The sequence below is a fragment of the Trichosporon asahii genome, assembly GCF_000293215.1.
Source record: "Trichosporon asahii var. asahii CBS 2479 unplaced genomic scaffold scaffold00075, whole genome shotgun sequence".
Taxonomy (NCBI): domain Eukaryota; kingdom Fungi; phylum Basidiomycota; class Tremellomycetes; order Trichosporonales; family Trichosporonaceae; genus Trichosporon; species Trichosporon asahii.
In genome coordinates this window covers 2,283,020-2,303,931 of record NW_014040850.1, presented here as the reverse complement: position 1 = coordinate 2,303,931, position 20,912 = coordinate 2,283,020, and the positions used below count along the sequence as shown (strand labels likewise).

Here is a 20,912-nt window from a genome sequence, read left to right as displayed (position 1 = left end):
GTGGGCTGTTGAGCTGGGTGTCGAAGTGGTAGCTGGCGGTGAGTATGGATGGAGTGAAGGCAAGAGCCAGGGAGAGGGGGTACTAAGCGTTCCGATCAGCCATCGACCGAGCCGGGACTGCAGTAGCGGCGATGACGTACCTGGCCACCGACGATTCGGCCGCTGAACCCCTTGTTCTCATTTCGGGTGTTGATGGTGCCGCTATTATTTCTTGTCAACAAATCCTATTCCCGCATCCGGCAACAACTCGCTGATCTTGATACACGCTTTTCCGCTTCTCACGACATTCCCTCTCTTTCTCTTATCGCTACTCAACTAGACGCTAGACACCATGGCGAATTCGGTCCCAAGAACGCCGAACCGCAATAGCTTCAGCATCCCCGGCACACCATCAAGTTACAGCCCCATCTCCGGCGACGCATCAGTGCCGGAACAGCTGCAGCACCTCGCGACCCAGATTGTTACCCAGACTGTCTCGAACCGCGCCCAGCTCAAGACTTTCGCCGAGCAGCTGAACCAGATCGCCCAGAAGCAGGATGAGGCGCTCGGCATTGCGCGCGCTGAGGAGAGCAGGTGCGTCTTCCTTTTTGCCACCGGTCACGCAGTGACTGTCTGACCGTCACTGTGTGTGCACCGAAGCTGCGATGTCTGGGACTATGTAGCTGACTGAACAGGAGACAGAACCGTGTTCGCTCGATTGCAGAGCAGCCGTTGCTCCCCGTCGTCCGACCTGGAACACAGATCCCGAATGGGCTTCCGGTGAGCTGAAGGTTCGACCCTTGAGCTGACATCTCAGCCGATCACGTCGCAGACTGCGCTTGAGAAGATGTCAATGCAGGACCTGACCAGCTGGTACGCCTACTACACCAGCTCTCGCCCGGACTTGTCCCGAGGGCAACTGACGGCGGCTCTGTGTGCTGAGGTCGGCCTCTCTGCGCCGCCCTCATACATGCAGGCCGTTGCTGCTCCCTCGGCGTCTTCCTCCGTTATCGTCCCGACGCCTACGCCCTCTGCCGCCCCGGCAAAAAATTCTGTTGCGAAGAAGAAGAAAAAGGCCGTTGCCCCGCCGGCGCAGCGGACAGTCACTCTCTCGCCGACCGCGCTCAAGTTGATTGGCATCTTCGTCATGATTGGAGGTCTGCTGGCGCTTAGTGTGCGCTACTCGGACAACGGCAACGTGCAGCAGATGCTTCAGCAGATTCTCAACATTCTGGGCCAGTACGTGCTCAAGTCGGGCCTGTTCGTGTACCAGTCTTCCCTAAGGCTGCTGGACAAGGCGGAGGACTACACGAGCGACTTGTGGCAGCATGTGCCGAGTTGGGGCAGCAATCATGGGGGCGAGTTCAAGACACAGGTGATCTAGAAGGATTTTTGTGGATCTGGAGGGACGATGGGATCGATCTTTGGGCAGAGTGTGTAGATAGTTTGATAGATGGCATGGCACACGGACGTGTTTGTTGTTGACAGGCCTGGTGCTGCGCGAGAGTGATGTCTTCCTCGTCTTTAGGTGGCAAGAAGCGATCGACATTTTGTGTCAGGCAGAGATGGTATGGGTTCCACGTGGTGTTTGTTATGATGTGTGATGAGGGTGACACTGGATGGGTGCCCTGTCGGTCACAGCCTGGGCTCTACTGCTGTGGTCGATATCACTCTATGGTTGCCCCGAACCCTTTGCTTCGCCTATCGCCCTGTGCCAGCTCTGCCCCTGGATCTGCTTGCAACCACCCACCACCGCTCTCAACTTTAGCTTCCAGGTCCCAACATGCATCGTCCGTCGCTGTGTGCTGCAACAAATAATTATCCACTCTCAAGTAGAGTTTGCCACGGAGGAAATCGTTGCTTTTCTTGCGACAGCTACTTTCGTCCCAACACTTTTTCTTGGCGAACAGAACAACACTCCGTCCTCCATAGACTCACCGTCTCCCATCGACACCCAGAGTATTTATTCACTCAGGCTCATCTCCTAATCCTCTTGCCTTGTGCACTTTTGCCTCGCGAATAATCACTCACTCATCACTCGGCCCTGAACACCACCGCTCTCCTTCCCACATTCACTCACTTCACACTTCCCTCGTCCCTTCAACCCACCAAAATCCCGACTACTCACCGACTTTGCGACGCCTGCGACTCCGTGTCTTCTTTCTTCATTTTACCACACACCTTCTGTCCAACGCCGCTCCCTTGCTATTTTCGATACCGACCCCTTGCTCTGCACCGCCGAAAAAAGCAAAGACTACTGAGAGACTGCAGCGCCCCCTGCGTCACGCATCTCACTCATCGCGGCACGCACACGCACACAAGCACGATCACGACTGCGACGACAACACGACTTTGGGACATACGTGCACCCAACTTGCACCGGACACTAGACTCATCCCACGCACGACCTCTTCCGGAGCACCGGTAACCCGACAGAACCCACCAACCCCAACCTCCCCCCTCCCACTCTCCAACCCACCATGCAGGCTTGGCAAGCCCCGCCCCAACAGCCCGGCAACTTCAACGGCCCTCCTCCGCCGCAGATGCAGATGAGCGAGGAAGGCCACCTCGGACCGAACGGCTTCCCGCCGGGCGGCTTCCCTCCTGGACCCGGCTCGACGACATCAACACGCGTCAGCGCCGCCCCGCCCCCCCTGATGGACCAGTGTGAGTGGCGAGGATAGCGTGCGCGGAACGTCGCTATATCCTCGGGCAACAACGCCAAGAGCCTACGCGGGCAGGACTGACCTTTGCAGCGCACCTGCGACCAGGCAACTCAGCCTCGCTACTGAGCCACAACCAGACCATCGAGCTGTACCGCGAGAATGCAAAGAAGACCAACGATCCCGAGCTCATCTTTGAGTTTGCCGTGTTCATGATCGACGCCGCCAAGCAGATGGTGCCCCCTCCGAACCCGGACGACCCGGCGGACCCTGTGAACCGGCCGCCCGCGGCCGCCGTCGACAAGCGCGACGAGCTCGTAAAGGAGGCAACGGCGCTGCTGAAGCGCCTCGCGGACCGTGGATACCCAGACGCACAGTACTTCCTCGCCGACTGCTTCGCCAACGGCATCGGCACCACGCGCGGCAAACAGGACTTCGATAAGGCGTTCCCCCTGTTTGCGCTCGCTGCGAAGCACGGCCACCCCGACGCATGCTACCGCGCAGGCACCTGCTGCGAGCACGGTTGGGGTACGCGGCGTGAGAGTGCCAAGGCGATCCAGTACTACAAGTGAGTTGACTGCTGCAAGCTGTAGCTGTCGGTGCACTGCCTTGCGCCAGCTAAGAGATCGTTCCCTCTAACGCCCACAGGAAAGCTGCAGTCGGTCTCCACCCTGGCGCGATGTACCGCCTGGGCACTGCCGAGTTGAACGGATCTCTCGGCCTGTCCAAGCGGCCCAAGGAGGGAGTCAAGTGGCTGAAGCGATCGGCGGAGCACGCGACAGAAGAGTTCCCGCACGCATTGCACGAGCTGGCGCTCCTGCACGAGCGCGGCATTGACAATATTCTCTTCGTCGACCTCGACTACGCCGCCGAGCTGCTCGCCCAGGCGTCCGAGCTCAACTACGCCCCGAGTGCGTTCAAGCTCGGCGAGTGCTACGAGTACGGCAAGATGGGCTGTCCCCTCGACCCGGCGCTGAGCATCCATTACTATAACATTGCGGCGCAGCAGAACCACCCGCAAGCGTGCTTTGCACTCACGGCGTGGTACCTCGTTGGCGCGGACGGCGTGCTCCCCCAATCCGACACTGAGGCGTACCTATGGGCGAAGAAGGCGGCCGACCAGGGCCTCGCCAAGGCGCAGTATGCCCTGGGATACTTTACGGAGGTGAGTAGACGAGCGAGCGCGAAGGCACCGCAGGTGGCTGAGCCAGGTGGCCGAGGCTGCCAAGCTCACAGAGTGTCGCGGCTCCCTCGTATAGCTGTCCACGTATTGGGGTGATAGCTAACTTCCAGACCGGCGTCGGCGTCGAGGCCAACATGGGCCAGGCGATGAAGTGGTACCGCCTAGCCTCCGAGGGCGGGGACAAGCGCGCGGCCCGCCGACTCGCAGGCGGCATGAACGGAAACGCGGCACTGAACCGCCGCGTGGAGATGGAGGCTCTTAAGGAGGGCAAGGCGGCGGGCAAGGGGGGTGACAAGGACGGCTGCGTGGTTATGTGAGCGGCGAGCGAAGCGAGCTTGCGAGCATGACGAGCCGTCCTCCCACCCATCACCTCTTCCACCCAACAACCTTCCCATCGCCTCCGGTTCCCGCCTCGTCTCTACCTATCCGAGCTCTGTGTAGCGCCGTTATACACTCGAACAGCTGTCAGGAGAGAGTCCGAGGAGGACACTGAGGAGTAGACGGACACTAGCGTGTCGACAACCCCTTATACATACTTTTTTCTTTCGATCACAGATACCCTCGACAAATCCCAAACACCAACACCACAGATAGAGTTTGGCCAGAGCTTTTTGGCCGTGTAGCAATGATGGATCTACTTGCATAGAGCAGGCCGCGGAACGAGCGAAGCGAGTGGAGCCGCGAGAAAGTCGCGAGCGAAGCGAGCTTGAGTGGGGTGAACGTGAGCTCTGGTTGCGTGGAGTCGGAGCAGCGAGTGAGACTGTAATGAGTGAGAGTGAGAGCGCAAGAGAGCGCAAAACTGTGATCGCAAGAGAGAGTAGACTAAGCAGGAATGAGTGACAATCGCAAGGCTGCAGCCCCGACAAGCCGGCATGGCAAACGAGGAAAGCAGAAAAACGTGTGCATTTACAACAAAGCTAAAACTCGATACTCTCGCTCTTGACGCGTTTCGCGTCCCTCCCCTCTTCTCCCGCGCGCCTCTTCTCGCTCAGGTCGGCGACAATCGAGCGGGCGTGGGATTCGAGCATCTCGACATACGGCTTCAGGGAGGTCTTCTCCCATTCTGGGCGTCAGCTTATTCTCCTCAACCTTGTAGCTTTCTCTTCTCCTCTACATTGTGGCTGTGTCTGTTCCGTCTCCTGTTCCGTCTCTTCCACTCCCATCCTACTTCCATTCCCTTCCCGAGACTATTGGGGTGAGGGAGGAGGGAGGCGCGGAGAGGAAGGAGCGAACGAGGAGGGAGGAGGGGGATTGGGGGACTCACCTGACGCCAGCTTTGAGGCCGGCTTGACCTCGCCCGTGGCTCCAGAGCCGTCGCCCTCTTCCGTCTTCATCTCGGCCGCTGTGTCCAGTTCGCGCAGCAGCTGGCCCACACTCGGCACTGTTGCTGGATCGAACTCGTGCGCGCGCTCCGGGTCCACGGGGACACACACCCGACCTGATTGTCAGCTTTTCCTCTCGTCACGAAGACCCAGCCCAGGTCACTCCGCTCGCTGCGCTCGCTACGTACCAGTCCCGGGGTGCACACAGAACGGGCTCTTGAGCAAATGGTTCCTGTGCTTGGACACTTCCGCGTCGATGCGCGGATACGTGTACTGCAGAATCACGTCCTCGATTGCGTTCTTGTACTTTCTGTACGCCGGCGTCCCCTTGCGCGGCATGTGGGCCATGAGCTGCTCCCACCGCGTCGTGCTCGAGGCGTCGGGCTGCGACTCCCACTCGGCCCGCAGCGCGTCCTTCACCTCCCGGTCGGCGGGGAGGAGCTCGAGCAGCGTGTGCCAGCCCCGCTCGGAGCGGAAACATTCCTGGTCTTCCAGGATCAGACGGCTGAACTCGTACTTCAGCGTCTGCAGGGCTTCCCTGTTTGTCAGCTTTCTCAACCGAAACGACAGCTGGCAGGAAGGAAGGAGTGACAATCTCCACTTGAATGAGCACCCTCGGCCTGCGTCCTCTGGATCGGACCACTCACTTCAGCGACGGGTGCAGGTCCGCATCTCCCAGCCCCCGGACGTTGACCTTCTTGACCTGCTCCTTGCCGCCCTTGATCACCTCCAAAAACATAGTCAGAGCGCGCCTCTGGTCATCCGTCAGGTCCATCGCGAGCGTGTCCGAAATCCAGCAATGGATACCACGACGACCAGAGTACACCCACAGCAGGTGCTTGAAGCCAAACGTCTCGCGGAGCGCCTTGTCGAGCACTTTCACGGCCGCGGCGATGAAGCCCCAGCACCGCGCGCAGATCGCCTTGTCACTGCAACAGGTTCGGATCTCGTCGTAGTCGGTCATATCAATGTCGAAGACGAGCTCGCGGCGTTCCGGCTGTAGCGCGCCGGCGGGGAGCGTCTTCCTGTCTCGGGGCTGGGGTCAGCTCGGCTTCGCACAACACCTAGCTGGGGACGGAGGCAGGACGTGAGGGCACTCTGATGCCCTCGACAACTGAACAACCCGATGGTCACCACACTCGCTTCGCTCGTGTACCCACCTTCGCCGAGTACTGCGGTCCGATCTCGAATCGTGACGGCAACAGACGGAGCACCTCCTTCTGGAAGTCGTACGCTGTGCTGAACGACTGGTATCGGATGTAGACGTCGTTCTCGATAGTGAACGCAAACTCGCGGTGCGTCCATAGCTTTCCGGGTACTGCGTGTCAGCTTTCCGACGCAGGTACAGCTTCTCTCTCCGACGATCGAGCTCACTCACCATCGCCCTGGTTCAGCCATCGGTACACGGCCTTGTACGGAAAGAGACGCTTGTAGAACGCGCGCATCACCTCGCGCGAGCTCGGGCTGGGGTCAGTTAAGCAGAGGAAGTCCCAACGCACTCATACTCCATTCTGCGGTCAGCTCAGTTATCCATGGAAACGTGAACTTACTCTGTGACGGCCATGGTTGCGCAATGTTGCAGAGCACCCGCCGCCGAATGTTATTGCTTTCGTGCAGGGCGAGACGCGACGCGTCTGAAATGGACCTTGTTCCGCCCACCCAGTTACACACGCGAGGATCACGTGCCTGACGTCAGGACCGAGATTATTTTGGCTGACCCTGCGATCGTCCAGAAAGTCAAGAATTCCTGGCCGCAACTGGACGTCTGCACTGCACACCCGGTCACCATGTCCTTCACGATCCCCGCGAACATCGCGCCGCCCTCCGACTCGGGCTCGGACTCGGCCTCCGACGATGGAGGCTGCTCCGACTGGAACTCGACGCTTGGCGACGCTCTCTGCACCCAGGCGCTCTTCGAGGACACCGTCTACCCGACCGCGCAGGAGGCGCTTGCCGCCGATGCTGCCAAGGGCTTCGACCTCGCTGCTGTGTCTGCCAAGCTCGGCCTGGACCTCTACGGTCGCATGCGCCTGATCAACTGGATCCGCCGCGACAAACCTACCCCCGCCGACGCCGCTGCTATCGCCAAGGACGACCCGAAGCTCAGCGACGATGCGCTCCTCCAGCCCGTCCTCGCCGACGACCCGCTCCTCCAGCTTGAGTTTGACGAGGACTGGTCCGACGATGAGGAGGCGCCCAAGGCCGAGTCCTCTGCCGAGGTCGAGAAGCTCAAGGCTGAGATTGCCGCTCTCCGTGGTATGCTCGACCGCACCATGGTTGAGGAGGTCGACACCAAGGGCAAGGGCAAGGTCCGCGACGACGACACGCACTACTTTGACTCGTACGCCGAGAACGACATTCACGAGATCATGCTCAAGGACACGACCCGTACCGTCTCTTACGCCCGCTTCATCCTCTCCAACCCCGCCGTCTTCCGTGACGCCGTCGTCCTCGACGTCGGTGCCGGCACGGGTATTCTCTCCAGTGAGTGGTGACAGCTTTTCGAAGGTGCGCTTAGCTGACGGACAGTGTTCGCTGCTCGCGCCGGTGCCAAGCACGTCTACGCTATCGAGGCGTCTGGACTTGCCAGCAAGACTCGCGAGAACATTGCCGCTAACGGCCTGCAAAGCAAGATCACCGTCATCCAGTCCAAGGTCGAGACTGTCGAGCTCCCCGTCAAGACTGTCGACATTATCATCTCCGAATGGATGGGCTACATGCTCCTGTACGAGAGCATGCTCGACTCTGTCCTCGTCGCCCGTGACCGCTTCCTTGCCCCCGGCGGCCTCATGGCCCCGTCGCAGACCCGCCTTGTCATTTCTGGCTCAACCGCCACCCGCCTCCAGCGTGAGCGCATCACGTTCTGGGAGAACGTCTACGGCTTCGAGATGAGCAATGCCATGACGACGCCGTACTACGGCGAGGGTCTCGTCGAGGTCGTCGACAAGGAGGAGGTTGTGACGAGCGACTGCATCGTGCGCGACATCAACAGCCACACTGCGACCGTGGCGCAGCTCGAGTTCAACGCGCCCTTCTCCCTTGTTGCGACCTCGGGCAAGACGGAGACGGTGCGCGCCTTCCTGACGCACTTTGACACGTTCTTCTCCCCGATCGCCGGCGAGGCGGGCCACGTCCCGCCCCACCAGAACGTGCACATCCACGAGTTTGCCGACGACCTCACCGAGAAGACGGTCGAGCCCGTCAACAACGCCGAGGCCAACCTCGTCTCCTTCACGACTGGTCCGCGCGGCCAGCCGACGCACTGGAAGCAGGTGTCGTTCCTCCTCCGCGAGCCGTTTGAGCTCAAGCCGGACCAGACAGTCAAGGGCCGGTTCTACTGCAAGAAGGCGTCGTGCAACTCGCGAGAACTCGAGATCGAGATCCACTACGCCGTGTGCGACCCTGGACAGGAGCCCGAGACCTACAAGGTCCACACGTCCAAGGTTCAGTAAGGGTTGAGAGTTATCTTGTACAACAATGCATTTCTTAGACTGGATGGTTTGGTCGTGTGGCAGTCGTGGGAAACCATGAAACTAGGAAAGGCGTCCTCCGAAGCCGGGTGAGTAGAAAGTGCTTCTTCGATCCTGCGAGTGGGTAGAGGACACCCGTGGGAAACGTTGAAACTAGCGAGCTTGACCTCCAAAGCTGCTCACATGCTCACCGTGTCCATCGCCCGTTCTTGATCATCACTTGCTGAGGTAGTCGTGGGAAACCTTGGATCTGGAGAAGGCGTTCTCCGACCCTCGCCAGCATACTTCTTAACTGATGACGCTGTGACAGCCGTGGGAGATCTTGAATCTAGCCAAAGCGACCTCCGACTCGTCCTCGGTTTCCGTAAACTTCCTTCCTGTCGATGACTGAGGGCCGCGGCCGTGGGAGAGCTTGAATCTCGCGAGGGCGCTGCCTGAGGGGGAGTGTCACGTTCGCTCAGTGGTAAAGAGGAGCTGGAGGTCATCGAAGAGTTCGAATCTGCAGAGCAGCTGTCAGTGACGCAATCACGAACCGGAGTCTGGCATAGCCCAACTGTAGGGCAACGTACTTTTCCAACAACGCATGCTGCGGAAACTTGGTTGCTCTGTTGCACCTGCTGACTATCGCTTCTCTCTCTGGGTAGTGGGGGTTACGTGGTCCCGTGCAGCCCAGCGCGGTGCCGCTAGGCATACCACGGCTGCGCCCCAAGCACATGCACATACCTTACAAGAGCTGTGGCACCTCCAGTCTCGTGCTCAAGAGAAACTTGGAACCTCCGCGCCGGCTTCTCTCTCTCTCGCAGGCCGTCGTCTGGGGCAGCCACCGAGCCCGTATGAGATGCCCTAGTGGCAGCCGATCGAGAGCGAGAAGCATCGTTCTCGCCCCTGCTGTTATATGTTGTTCTTTGTTGTTATTCTGGGCTGCACACCGAAGTGCGAGCTTCTTCGCCCCCTCAGCAGCCTCTACCGTTCGCTTCACCCGAGAGCATACTGTACTCCTGGAATCGATGGTGAATCGGTTTCTCAGGGCATTCGGTATCTGGAATTCAGCTGCCGCATCATCCAGTCCACGGGCAGGCTGACGGATGGCTTATCGAAACGCCAGTCCGTGCACTGTTACCCACTCTGCAGTACTCCGCCAGCATGCTCATTCGCTGTCTCCACTCGACTTCAGTCAGCGCAGACGCCTCCTCGGGCAGCAACGTCGGATACCCGAATCATACGACAGCCGCACAACAGGCCCGCTTTAGCGATCGGGTCAATTCATTGGCTGCCGCCGTCAGCCGCAGGTTACCGATCTCGAAGTCTAAGTCTCAGCTCCCGTACCCGCGCTTCGGATTTTCTCGTGGATCGGTGTTCACCGCCAGCCCCATCGCTGACCCCACCAACCGCTGCCAATGGGCACCGGGTACGGCGTAAATATTGACTCTGGCCCGTCTTCATCGTCGGCTTTCCACGCAGCGATGTCAGCAGTGGCGCTCCGGCGTCTGGGCTTAACAACCAGATCGGGAACTCCGCTCGCGGGCATTCCCTGCGGACGACCATGCATTCCCCAGGCCTCACGGCCTGACCGCCACGGGGCCCACCTGGACCCATAAGCCAACAATGCAGGGAGCCGGGCGGCTTGGACGGGAGGGCAAGGGCTCTCTCGCTCGGAAAGTTGATTACTCGAGCCGGGAATGTAGCTGCGCTAGTCGAAATCTTCGCCCATCTCCACAAGGTCGTCTGACACCCGGAAAGTCGATGCCCATCTCGATTTCTGAACAGGCAAACTTGACTCCGCACTAACCAGACGCTAAAGAAAACAACAAAGATGTCGGAGAAGGACCACGAGCTCGATGTCGAGAACTCTCTCAAGCCGCAACCGGATCCCAAGGCGCTGAAGAAGGCGTTGTTCAAACTCGACTGCATCTTCCTCCCGGCCCTCACGCTCATCTGGTTCCTGAACTTCCTTGACGTGAGTGATCAGGCGACCTTTTGCTGATGACTAGCGCGCGAATATCGGAAATGCGAAGGCTGCTGGTCTCATGGAGGACCTCGGTATCAACAGCACCCAGTACTCGATCGCGCTCACCGTCACCTACGTTCCCTACATCGTCGCCGAACTGCCGCTCACTCTGGCCATTCGTAAGGTGTAAGTGGGCCACTGGTTGACTAAACCTGCGAACTTACTGACAAACGCAGTGGCCCGAACATCCTCATCCCCATCCTGTGTATCTCCTGGGGCCTCGTAACGACCTTCCAGGGCTTCATCCACAACTATTCCGGTCTCATTGCTGCGCGTTTCTTCCTCGGCGCATGCGAAGGTGCCATCCTGCCCTCGTCCATGACGTACCTCTCCACGTTCTACCGCCGCACCGACCTCGGCAAGCGTGTTGCGTTCTACTTCTCCGCGACCTCGCTCGCAGGCGCCTTCTCGGGTCTCCTGGCTGCGGGTTTGCTGCACATGGACGGTCTGTCCGGCAAGCGCGGTTGGCAGTGGATCTTCATTATGTGAGTGTCCTCGGCTTTTGGCTGTGGTACGAAATTGACTAATCCTCAGCGAGGGCCTCTTCACCGTGGTGTGCGGCGCTGCAACCTTCATGGCCCTGCCTCGTACTCCCGAGACTACGTGGTACCTGAACGACGACGAGAAGACTGCGCTCGTTCGTGCGCTCGACATTGACCGTCCCAAGGCTCAGGACGAGGAGCCCCTCACAATCCGTGCCATCCTGTCCGCGCTCAAGGCGCCTCAGGCCTGGCTCATGTTCCTGCAGTTCTTCTCGAGTGGCTGCATGCTCTTCTCTATTGCTTACTGTGAGTGCACCCCTTACCTCTGATCACCGTGTACCTCCAGAGGTGCCGAGGCATGTGATGAGTAAGAGGAGTGGAATGTGGGACATGAAAGTGGCGGACTTTTCCGGGCGCCAAAAAGCAATGCTGACGGACAGTCGCGCCAACCGTCGTCCAGGGCCTGGGATACAAGGGCACCAAGATTCAGCTGTACTCCGTCCCTCCGTACGCCGCGAGTGCCTTCTTCGCTCTCGCTATGTGCTACCTCTCCGACCGCTGGGGTTACCGCGGACCTTTCATTATCCTGGCTGCGCTCATCTCTTGCGCGGGCTACGCCATGTTCCTGGGATCGACCAACTACAACGTCCTCTACGGCGCGCTCTTCCTCCAGGTTATCGGAACCTACACTATCGCTCCGATGCAGAGTACTTGGATGCGTAGGTCTGGCTGTTAGGCGAGATGAACTGACGAGATAAGCGAACAATCTCGCGCCCTTCTACCGTCGCGTGACCGGTATCACTATGGGTTTCATTGCGACCAACTCGGGCGGTATCCTCTCGACGTGAGTGCACCCGCCCCTACACCACCCCACGCACCTGATACACACCGAGATTCGGCTGCCTTATCTCAACCCGGCGTATGGTCGAGACTCGCAGACGGGGCATTGAGGGCAACAGTGCACTGGGAGCTTGCGAACGCAGACTGACATACACAGGTGGCTTTTCCCCGCCAAGGACGCGCACAACCACTATCGCCGGGGCACATCGGTGCTTCTCGGTCTTTCAGCCGCGATTGTCCTCTGGGCGTCGCTGAACATGTTGTATCTGGGCCGGGAGAACCGGCGTCGCGCCCGCCTCGGAGGCAAGGACACCGGCGGCGACGACGACCTCGAGGCGGGCGACAAGTCGATCCACTTCAGGTACCTGCTGTAAACTAGAGCAGAGGGAATCTCTATGCAAAGTCATGAGATTGTGCAAGTCGTACGGCGTGCGGCGCACTTGGGAACAATGGACGCGAATGGAGGTGAGTGCGGCGCGCTTCGTGTACTGCGGCGTGCCCTGTCGCCGTCGCGTGCCCCAAGTCTTCGAGGCACACAGACTCCGCACGATGTGACAAGGAGCATCTCCCCAGTCTCACACTCACGAGCTGATGCGACTGCGAGCACACACACCAGGTGCACTGGCACGACGACTGATGAACTCACTACCGAAACACGTTACTTAACTCTCTCAGCTCCATCAGCGCTCACCTTCACTCTGACGAGCAGCAACAAGGTAGGTGTTCTCGGCGGCCTCAGAGCTTACCGCAGTATGGCCCGGTACGAAGTTAAAGCACGCCGCTACACCTTGATTCCCGACGAGCCTTTGCGCCGCCGCCTTTCATGGCCTCCCCGCAAGAACACCAAGCCTCAGGTCTGGAACCCGACCCAGGAGACCTACGATCATCTCCTACTGACGATGGATCCGAACGTGCCCGCCGACGACCCCGGCTACGATGCCGACATGGAGGACAACCTCGACCGCGACCCCTTTATGGCGTGTCTTCGCTGGCGCCGCCTCGCTCTGAAGCGCGACCCGACTCCGCCCCCCACTCCGCCTCCCGAGGAGGGAGCTTGGCGCTACAAGTCATTCATCTATGGCGAGTAGTCCTCCCACTCACCCACACAAGAGTCAAGTCCGCACGAACCAAGACACCACGCATCCCATGGACCACGCAAGACATGTACACTCCTCTCCGCACCTCAACAAGTACGCACGGCTGCACAGCCCGGGGTTCCTGGATCCCCACATAGTACGCAGAATGTATCGTATCCCCTCTAACGAACGCCGCTGCTGGCCAGGCAGCGGAGGATCTCGCACTGCCCAAGGGATACACACACCTGCGTGCTGCGGGAAGGTCACGCGCCAGCTCTGGCAAGATAAGGACCACTGACAGACGGCGAGGGGAGGCAAGGACGGACAGTATAAGAGCTGGCAGTCCGCCCCCCACGTCTTACATTCTCACCATCCTCATCCCTCACCATCGCCCTCGCATCAGTCTCAACTCTCATCGCCCGATCGCTCCTCTTCGCGACACCCGAACTTCAACTGCAACAACATGACCATCTCTCTTCAGACCCCCGCCACCACCGCCACCGCCACTCCCACCAAGGAGTCGCCGCTCAAGAAGGCCCCCTCTACCGACAGGGTCAGCGACTTGGACGTCATTGCCAGCAAGCTGAACGGCCTGAAGCGCATTCCCTCCTACGAGAGTCTCAACAAGGTCATGGCGATTCTCGCCAAGAAGACTTCCCACCATACTTCTTCCGCCGACTCCTCTCCTGCTCAGTCCATCAGCGACAAGGTGTGTAATGACACCCAAATGACCGTTGACGCACTTCTAACACCGCGCAGTCCGTCAACGACAACCTCTCCAACCACCAGGGCACCCTGCACAAGCAGAACGAGACCGAGACTGAGGTCCTCGCCGACGACGCGCTGAACGCCTCCGCCACCGACCCCACTCCCGTCACCGAGGCGGCTATTAAGGACTCCGCTGATACCGGCAAGACTCCTGACATGAACACGCCCGCCAAGAACACCGCGGTTCCCACCATGGACATTTCCACTACGGGTGTCAGCACCAAGGACAAGGTCACCGAGACCACCGCCCAGACTCAGACTGAGACCAACGACACCGACATCCAGGAGACGTTGGTCAAGGAGACCGACGATTATGTCGCGGACATTCCCGACGAGGAGCTGGAGCACCTGGCCGCGATGGAGGTTTTCCCCTACCTCCCTCCCGCCACCAGCGGCTCGTCGGTCAGCATTGACATTGACAAGGCGTCGACCACCGCCCAGCCTTCGGCTCCTTCTTCGTCCCGCGCCGCTTCGCAGATGACCATTCACCTCACTGTCACCACTGACCACCCTCCTGCGCCCCCCAACACGCGCTCGGCCTCTCCCTCGGTGAACGACACCAGTGTGCACCAGCCCCTGCCCAACCCTTTTCCCCACTTTAGGCGCTCGTCGTCTATTCAGTCAATGACTATTGAGTCGAATGAGCGCGGTGGCGTCACCTACCGCATCGTTCTTGTTCTTTCGCGCATCGGTGCTTGGCTGAAGCGTAAGATCCTCCGCCGCCGCGCCACCACCCCCGCCAGCGTTGCCACCACCTACGCGCGCCACCAGTCGGCGATGCAGCGCCGCAACCATCTCATCGAGTATGAGTCCTGACCCCAACAAGCCGGCATGCAAGGTACGCTGAGACATCCTGAACCGCGGCCGATGCCAGAGTGCGGTTCAACTTCATTTCCGGGTCTTTCCTCTCTGCTCCCCTCTAATGAACATTTTTATTCGAGGATAAAAAGTGAATTTACTAGTTGTATATAATTTTAGCCATTCTCATCGGCAGCGCTCCAGTGCATGCATTATCGTGGCCAAACTTGGTGACCGGACGCCCTCACTCACCTGCGCGACTGGTTCCAGCGAAGTGCCAACCTCCCTATCCTGATCCTGACACCTGATCCAGTCTCGGATCCTGACGAATGCCTTGCCACGCCCTGCCAAGGATGAGCACACAACGCACAGGCCGCGCAGACTCTGCAAGATCCGGCGCAATGATGTACAGCTCCATCCGCGGCGGGCGACCGTTTCCTCGCCATCTGCCTCCTTGACATCAAGCAAGCGCATCACCGTGCACCTCCGAGCGAGCAGAGCTCCTGAATTGAATGACATTCTCAGGGCAGGGCCCGCTACCAGTGGTGAGCACGGCCCAAGTGGCGCCGGCTTCCCAGCATTCCTCATTTTCGAGCAACAATCAGGCGCGAGCCCCCTCTCATGTCAGACATCGTGCCAGTCTCGCGCCAACGTGTCCACGCCCCGCTCGCACCCATTATTCCGAGTCTGAGACAATGAGGACCGTGCCATGGACACCTGGGCACGGCTGCTGCTGCCCTCTGGCATTTCTGGAAAAACCCGATCTGGTCTTGGCACCGCGAGTGATTGGGAGGTGAAGGCAAACTGCAGCTCGTCGCCGAGCGTCGCGCTTTTCTCGCCCCTCCGCACTGTTTCTGATCGTCTTATCGTCGCATGCTGCGTACCGGAAGGCTTGGGAGCCGAGGACGGTTGACCACCTGTTCACCAGCCGCCGTCCACGTCCGGCACACCCGGAGGGCACGGCCTCGAGCTCTAGCTCCTCTCGCCATCAGGTAGCGACAGCACACAACTAGCAACTCGCTGCACACCCAGATCCTCTGCTTACCCGCCCATGCTACCTGACTTAAGAGCACACCGCCTGATCCAACGGCGCCCGGCCAGCCTGACCTCTCGTGCACACTCGCACTCGTCCTTCTCGATGTGACGACGCCTAGCTGTGTGCATCAGTTCTCACAGCTTCAGCTCGCTCGCAAGCATGCCGCTGCAAGCAGCACTGATGGTATCCACAAAACACTTCCAGCAATGTACTTGCTGTACCCATCCTCTCCTCACCGACTTCCCTCTCCCTCGCCATCAGTCCGCGTTACTCGACGACCAAGCCTCTCACAGACTCTGCGTTACACGGCAGCGAAGACTCGACATCAACGTGCCACCGGCCGCCAGCGCTAAGGATGGGTATCCTGGGCTACTTCTTCCACCTCCCTCGTCCCGACATCCGCGAGAACACGACCCTATTCAAGCATGCGGGCAAGGAGCCGTTCCTCGTCCGCCGCCCCGGACCCAATGCGCACACCGAAATTCTCGGCGTCAAGCCCTTCTGGTGGCGCAAGGATCGGACGGTCTGGCGCAAGAAGAAGATGCCGTGGGGTAACGACCCGGCGCTGTTCAACAACCACAGCAACGGGTGGCCCGAGGTGCCTGCCGTGCGGCGCTTGACGGCGCAGGAGTGGCTCGCTCGTCCAACCAACCCGCCCACCAAGGACAAGTGGGGCAACGTGTGGTACGACGCAAGCGAGGACATCCACGGCATCCCGATCGCGTGCGGGCTGTGGCTCATGTGGCACCCGTTCGTGGACTGGAAGGAGTTCGACTACGTCGTGCAGCTGTTTGCTATGGAGCTCGCTGGCCGACGCATGCCCGAGCTCCACTACATCCCCTTCGAGGACATTCACGAGGCTATCCGCGCCATGGACCTCGAGGCATGGGGACCCCGCTGGGCCAAGGCTGCCGATCACTCAGTCGACGTCCAGGAGATCTGGAGACGCATCCTCATCGTCATCCGTAAGTTTGACAGGCCCGACGTCGTTGCCTGCAGCGCCTTTGCCAGCGCTTTTAGGGGGTTCCCCATGAAGACCCAGCGTCAGGCTATGATGCACTGCCTCCGCACGGCGCAGAGGCAGCGCGACATCACGGAGGACACGGGTAACCACTACATCTGGATGGATCCCGGCAACGGATTCCAGCCCTAGCTGTGCCCAGCACACAGCCACCAAGGACATTATAGTATTTATGTTTGTATCATATCTATGCACACCTTATATCCCGCCCGCTTGACGCATGCTCTGCGTGCATATCAGATTCTTGAGAGAAAAGCGCGAGAATGGTGCGAAATCAGGCAAAGTGCCACGTGATGGTGGCGGAGCGGTGGATTGGACTTGACCCCTTTACCCCTCTGGTGAACACTGATGGGCTTGGCACCATCAACGAGCGAGCGGCGTTGCCGAGCTTCCATGCTAGTGGAACATGCCAGAGCTCCCTATAGCCAAAAATCAGGCAGAACCGCACTGCATTGGTCTGCAATCGCACGCTCGCGACTCCATCATTTTCAATCACGACGTTGAAACGCCTGCCTGAGCCCCAAAATCGCGCAGACAGTCTATGTCTGTTCCTGAGATCTGGGGCGCCGTATGGATGCCATGGGTGCGACATGCTTGCCATGTTATTCCTGACTCCCTCGGAGTGGAGAGAACCGGAGAGTAAGATTCGCTTGACGGCCCGCGGCACAAGTCAGTTACACCTAGGCACAGGGGGCCAACCTGACGAGCAGCTGTCCAGCAGGGCTGAGGATATCTGAATGGGAGAGCAAACGAGGAGCCCTGTCCCTCACAAGTTCCCCCAATCCGCTATTGCGCACAGTCGAATAGCGCCGAACCTTACAGTGACTGCCCGGACGTCTGTGCGGGCCCCGTGACCTGTCTCGCACCTGCGAAGCCTGCAGCGCCCGATAAGGGGACCCTGAGGGTGTGTGGCTTTCTCGAGCTGATGAGGCGACACCCCTCGTCTCACGCCTGAACTTGCTCATGGTGAACACTGGGTATTATCGGAGACTAGCACAGCCTAAAGGTTGAACCACACACGTACAGCGCGGCTGGACCCGAGCGAGCTGTCGTCGGCACTCTGCTCTGATCCCCTTGCTTCCCTCCGAATCACATAACGCCGTCGCGAATGACCTCTCCACACCTGCGCACTCGGCCCGCTACCACTCAAATTCTATCTGTCTTCCTGTCCATCACTCATTCCCCCACCTCTATCGACGTTCTCCCTCGAATTGTCACCTAGACTCTTCCGCGACTGATCATTGCTCAACTGTAATCGCTCTACAGCACCTGCAGGCCCCATCAGTGAGTTCAAGAGACACAGATTAGACTGACACAGCAGGCGCGCTCCAACGTCACAACGATGGACAGTCTGAAGGGTGGTGCCGCGCTGGACGCGGCTCAACACCACCCCGTTCACGTTGCTCACGGCCCTCAAGCTTCAACTCAGCAGAAGAACCCCAGCCCCCACATCAACTGCTCACCTCCCGACTATTGGAATGTAAGTCGAGCATTCGCAGGCCGTATCGCTTTCTGTGCGCTGATGACCAGAATTGCACTCACTCCGCGGATGACGCCGATGAAAGTGCTACCCCCGACAACAACCAGCACACTATGATTCTGAAGAAGGCTGTCCGCGACATTCTCGATCACCATCCCATCGTTGTGGATGCCCAGCGAGTCTGGTCAGCTCCGGCCTCGTACCCTAATAACCGCGACCGCGCCACTGCCATGCTCTCTGCTTGGACCCAGAACCTGGAGCACCAGCTCAAGTTCCTGACCTCCAAGTTCGTCCCTGGCCCCTCGTTGGTGGTCGATGGTGGGAAGCCGGTGTCCTTCTATCCTGTTCCTGGCACGTTCCACCTCTTCGCGCCTACCAACACAGTTCCACTCTCGAGGCGCATCAAGTATGGACTTCAGAAGGCAGACTGGGTACCCACTCCGCAGGCTCCCGCCAGCTTCGCACCCAAGCCCGGGCTCCCTCCCTCGGTGCCCAGCGCCGGCTCTAACAACGTCGCGTTCGCCAACGCGGTCAACGAAGAGCAATCTGAGGCAGTTAAGGTCACTGGCAAACAAGTTAAGGTCACTGGCGAACAATTCATTCCCACCCTGGCTTCTGATGGATCCTTGATCCCGGTCTACGACTGGGACGCCATCTGCGCCGCCGGCATCGACCTGCTCTCACTGACCGAGAAGCCCCTGGTAAGCTACAGCAACAGCAGCAACGAGCTAACTTTCAGTTCTCCTACGAGTATGTTCCGGTCTGGAGCGCTACCAAGCGCAAGTACAAGTTCTACGCGCAGAAGACGGCGTCGCCACCTCACCCTCTCTCGCCTTCCGGCTTCGGCCCGCTCGGTCGCTTCGATCCACTCCAGCTCCTCGAGACCGACATCTCCCAAGAGCTCTACAGCATGTCGTGCACAGGGTACTGCTGGCTCCCCGACGGCATTGCGCTGATCCTTAGTGGCCGACACGATCTCTACCGCCACTTGCCGCAGGGTCCTAACGCCAAGCGCTTTAACGCGACGTCGCCGTGCGCCCACTACCTCCACCCAGTCTACGACGGACCCATCCCTAACGAACTGAAGGGTGTCGCCTACTTTGAGCTGCAGTTGTGGAACAGGGGAGGATCTGCTAGCTGCGACAGCGGGCTGACCGCCTCTGCCTCCGTCGTTGACGGCGACGACAACACGGGCAGCGCTGGTCAGGAGGCTTCGGGATCGAGGTCTGCACCCGAGAAGGCGTCTCAATCCCAGCAGTCTGCAGATGACCAGTCTTGGGGCGATGACAGTAAGGAGTCAAACGATACAAACGGAAACCGAGGCAACTCGGGTGGACAAGGCTCAGGAGGAAGTCCGTCCGAGGACGAGTTCGACTCGGACGACAGCTTCGATTCCCTGTCTTCCTCGTCGGACAGCAATTCGGACGTTGAGGAGGAGCAGCCACTTCCGCCTCGTCGTCTTCCCCCTGCCAGCGAGATCCGCAGGGCCATCCATCGCCGACTCCCTCCAGCCTTCACCGGCCCCTTCTACCCCAGGCGCGACATCCCACCTCGCCGCAGGAGCCCTCTGGGTGGGCCCCCCATCACTCCCCAGGATCTCGCGGACGCCTCAGACACCGATGCTCCCGAGGAGGGTACGCCAAACCTCCGCCGCTCGGTCAGTTGGCCTCATCTGGGTGGCACACCCAGCTCCACCGGCCACGCTAGCTCCAATAACTTGGCTCCCTTGCGCCGCAAAAAGAACCGAATGGGCAAGCAATTCGCCCGCCTTTGGAATGACAGGCAGTTGCTCCCGCCTGCAATCATCACGAACAGCGGTACAGTTCCCCCCGCCAGTGGAGGGGGCTCGACTAGTCGACCCGCCGATGCCAGCATTGCCAACCTGGAGCAGTCCGAGTCTCTCACCGTCGCGACGACTTCCGATGTGAACTCCCCGTCAAACCGCGGGCTCCTTAGGCATGCTCCGATGTCGTTCACCACTGAACTCGCCCGTCAGCTTGAGCAGGCCGTGGATCTGTACGCCTCGCTGATCGGCCCTTCGAACGGTGTCCGTCCTCCTGCCAGGAAGGTCCCTGCGGCTACCAGCAGCCACCAGTCCGCTGGTGCGATTGAACTCCCCTCCGCCAACGTCGTCATTGCCGCCGGCCCCCCTGCCGCTGGCCCTTCCACCACTGGCCCTTCGATCGCCACCCAAGCCGTCGACGCCACCGACGACTCAGTTGACGATGCAATCCCCGTCAACCCTCATGGCTTGACCTATCCGCCCACGAACCCCACTCCTTACAACAGCCCTAATCTCAACCCCACCACCGCACACAGCGCTGCGTCCGACTCTTCCGGTGCGGGCTCATTTATTCTCGTGGAGGAAGACCATGACCCGCAGTGCGAGGTCGCAGTTCATCGCTTGCTGGGTCTCTCTGGTGGCGAGTGCTCCTGTTGGAGCTTGGTCGACAGGCGTCCCAGCGACCCGTCTGATTACGACGGCGATACCGAGTAGCCTACAAGAGCGTGCTCTTCGTCCTTCTGCATCTTCACCACTACATGCTGTACCATCATCTCCATTACCCAGTTTCGAGCAGGCCACCAGGCCTTTCTGTCGCTCAGTTCGCCCCCGGTTGCTCGCTTTCGGAGTCCTTAAAGCCAGCAGAGCGTATTGTGTTGTTGTTCGAGTCCAATGCCGCCCTCCTTAGCACATTCACTATCAAGCCGGTTTCGGCTGAGCCGGCGTAGTTCTATCGCTTAACTCCCATTTGTAACTGTGCATGCAACATCGTATACCCTACGTT

The 20,912-nt window shown here is 59.6% G+C and overlaps 8 protein-coding genes across 8 annotated transcripts; 7 read left to right on the top strand and 1 right to left on the bottom strand.

Moving 5' to 3' along the window:
* Window positions 1-331: 331 nt before the first annotated feature.
* On the top strand, window positions 332-1,363 carry A1Q1_06474 (uncharacterized protein; the record flags this gene model as incomplete). The annotated part of the gene is made up of 3 exons (XM_014321588.1): window positions 332-573; window positions 675-759; window positions 812-1,363. 3 exons carry the CDS (start codon window positions 332-334, stop codon window positions 1,361-1,363), a joined length of 879 nt encoding a protein of 292 aa, XP_014177063.1.
* Window positions 1,364-2,459: 1,096 nt separating this feature from the next.
* A1Q1_06473 (protoplast regeneration and killer toxin resistance protein) lies at window positions 2,460-4,142 on the top strand (the record flags this gene model as incomplete). The annotated part of the gene is made up of 4 exons (XM_014321587.1): window positions 2,460-2,646; window positions 2,736-3,210; window positions 3,291-3,807; window positions 3,936-4,142. The coding sequence occupies 4 exons, from the start codon at window positions 2,460-2,462 to the stop codon at window positions 4,140-4,142; spliced, it is 1,386 nt and encodes a 461-aa protein (XP_014177062.1).
* Window positions 4,143-4,742: 600 nt separating this feature from the next.
* On the bottom strand, window positions 4,743-6,711 carry A1Q1_06472 (DNA primase small subunit; the record flags this gene model as incomplete). The annotated part of the gene is made up of 7 exons (XM_014321586.1): window positions 4,743-4,888; window positions 5,090-5,263; window positions 5,336-5,652; window positions 5,795-6,183; window positions 6,308-6,465; window positions 6,526-6,611; window positions 6,698-6,711. The coding sequence occupies 7 exons, from the start codon at window positions 6,709-6,711 to the stop codon at window positions 4,743-4,745; spliced, it is 1,284 nt and encodes a 427-aa protein (XP_014177061.1).
* Window positions 6,712-6,934: 223 nt separating this feature from the next.
* On the top strand, window positions 6,935-8,599 carry A1Q1_06471 (arginine N-methyltransferase 3; the record flags this gene model as incomplete). Its single annotated transcript, XM_014321585.1, has 2 exons — window positions 6,935-7,631; window positions 7,677-8,599. The coding sequence occupies 2 exons, from the start codon at window positions 6,935-6,937 to the stop codon at window positions 8,597-8,599; spliced, it is 1,620 nt and encodes a 539-aa protein (XP_014177060.1).
* A 1,831-nt stretch (window positions 8,600-10,430) lies between these two features.
* On the top strand, window positions 10,431-13,035 carry A1Q1_06470 (uncharacterized protein; the record flags this gene model as incomplete). The annotated part of the gene is made up of 9 exons (XM_014321584.1): window positions 10,431-10,574; window positions 10,633-10,751; window positions 10,802-11,110; window positions 11,160-11,413; window positions 11,548-11,826; window positions 11,867-11,951; window positions 12,105-12,308; window positions 12,368-12,412; window positions 12,471-13,035. 9 exons carry the CDS (start codon window positions 10,431-10,433, stop codon window positions 13,033-13,035), a joined length of 2,004 nt encoding a protein of 667 aa, XP_014177059.1.
* A 451-nt stretch (window positions 13,036-13,486) lies between these two features.
* On the top strand, window positions 13,487-14,607 carry A1Q1_06469 (uncharacterized protein; the record flags this gene model as incomplete). The annotated part of the gene is made up of 2 exons (XM_014321583.1): window positions 13,487-13,732; window positions 13,783-14,607. The coding sequence occupies 2 exons, from the start codon at window positions 13,487-13,489 to the stop codon at window positions 14,605-14,607; spliced, it is 1,071 nt and encodes a 356-aa protein (XP_014177058.1).
* A 1,373-nt stretch (window positions 14,608-15,980) lies between these two features.
* A1Q1_06468 (uncharacterized protein) lies at window positions 15,981-16,778 on the top strand (the record flags this gene model as incomplete). Its single annotated transcript, XM_014321582.1, has 1 exon — window positions 15,981-16,778. The coding sequence occupies one exon, from the start codon at window positions 15,981-15,983 to the stop codon at window positions 16,776-16,778; it is 798 nt and encodes a 265-aa protein (XP_014177057.1).
* A 1,210-nt stretch (window positions 16,779-17,988) lies between these two features.
* A1Q1_06467 (uncharacterized protein) lies at window positions 17,989-20,623 on the top strand (the record flags this gene model as incomplete). Its single annotated transcript, XM_014321581.1, has 3 exons — window positions 17,989-18,126; window positions 18,177-18,827; window positions 18,866-20,623. 3 exons carry the CDS (start codon window positions 17,989-17,991, stop codon window positions 20,621-20,623), a joined length of 2,547 nt encoding a protein of 848 aa, XP_014177056.1.
* Between the last annotated feature and the right edge of the window lie 289 nt (window positions 20,624-20,912).